The following is a 1,681-nucleotide window of genomic DNA, read 5'->3' on the forward strand; positions in this document are numbered from 1 at the left end:
TAACTACCGCTCTGAGTATAGGTCAAGTTCATCATGAAGATGTATTTTCTGTCACTGTAGCTGTTCTAGTCTGCTTGTCCTTTCTAGTAAAATGACAAATTCTTGTTAAAAGTTGTCTATTTTACTCAATCAGTTAATTGACTAAATTAACTCAATTAAAAAAAAATTAAATAATATAGAGTACTGTGCAGTTTCAAACACAAATTAGTATAAAGAAAAATCGAAGTCATCATCTGAAAGCCCTATTCTTTTTGCTGTGCATGTACACACAGAAACACACTTACATGATATTTCTAAAAGTATTTATTCCAATAAATAAATACATGTATACATAGTAATGTTACCATACATTGAAGTATATTTTACAGACATTTTCCAGTTAACAAAATATAATTACAACTTTCTATATTAATTAATTTGGACCACAAGATCAGTTTGAACTGCAAAGGTGGTGGTTCAAACTCGCCAGTCAGTCCTTGGAAACGCTATATGTAGGATTACTAAGATCCAGAACCAACTAGATGGCACTTAACACATTATCAATAAATAAGGACCTAAAATTATAAGTCATCATTTAAGGTAGTTTATTGTTGACAAACCTATTTATAAAATTTACTGACTATGCAAAGGCTTTCTTTCAATTGTGTGGATCATGACAAGCTATGGACAACATTGTGAAGTATGAGTATTCTGGAACACTTAATTGTGCTCATGAGGAATCTGTACTTGGACCAAGAAGCAGATGTTCAAACAGAACATGGGAACACTGAATGGATTAAAACTAGGAAAGTTGTGTGACAAGATTGTATTCTTTTACCATACTTATTCAACCTGAGCAAATAATCCAAGAAGGTATTTAGGGGGAACAACAGCACTAGTAAAGTATGCTCACCATGTCAACCATTCAAGATCTAAGAGGCAACATTATTTAAGGAATGGGAAGGAGAGTGGAATGGAAATAGGACCCACAGGGAAGAAGTGTGGGTTAACTGTTGTTGCATGAAGGAGATTGCAATCATTGAGATGGAACCAACTGCATGTCTGTAAACCTTCATTCAACTCACAATATAAAGTTAGTAAAAGAAAAACCCATCCTAAACCCAATGTATAACTGTCATTATGCATAACCTGATTTTTATCAGGCCTTTGGCTTGGTCTTAATTGTATGTTTATGATGAACAAATTATAAAATTATTACTATGAACTATAACACATACTGCATACGCTAATATTGTGCTCTTTAGGAGTGGAAGGAAAAAGAAATGTTGCTTCTAACAAAGATTGGTGAAGATGTTAAAAGAGAAGCTAGAATTGAAGAACAACGGCGAAGAAACAGAGAAGAGAGTGACAGGAAGGTAGGGTGATTGAGCTAATTGAGAAGAAGCTTTTGCTATTTTTGATGTTTCAGAGTATACTCTATGAGATGACTATTATCAGCTACCTCAAATGATACATATTTTATAAACCATATAGTTATAAGCATTCTATTTTCACTATAATATGTAAAGTCCTATTTGATACAAGCACTTTTGACTTTTACATTCATAATCTATACTTGTAATTCCGGTAGAAAAAAGAACATAACTGATTAAGATTTTTTTTTAATGACAAATTCTTTTTTTTTTTTTTTTAATTTAAGGTTTTTATTGTGAATTGAGTGAAAGTTTCATGGCACATCATC

At 32.1% G+C, this 1,681-nt stretch overlaps 1 protein-coding gene across 1 annotated transcript in view; it reads left to right on the forward strand.

Moving 5' to 3' along the window:
• FSIP2 (fibrous sheath interacting protein 2) overlaps positions 1–1,681 on the forward strand; it is a 110,925-nt gene that overhangs the window by 12,575 nt on the left and 96,669 nt on the right. Inside the window, exon 7 of the mRNA XM_006864063.1 lies at positions 1,245–1,355. Within this exon, the coding sequence (XP_006864125.1) occupies positions 1,245–1,355 (111 nt within the window). The remainder of the gene's footprint in view (positions 1–1,244; positions 1,356–1,681) is intronic.

The sequence above is a fragment of the Chrysochloris asiatica genome, unplaced genomic scaffold, assembly GCF_000296735.1.
Source record: "Chrysochloris asiatica unplaced genomic scaffold, ChrAsi1.0 scaffold00059, whole genome shotgun sequence".
NCBI classification, from domain to species: domain Eukaryota; kingdom Metazoa; phylum Chordata; class Mammalia; order Afrosoricida; family Chrysochloridae; genus Chrysochloris; species Chrysochloris asiatica.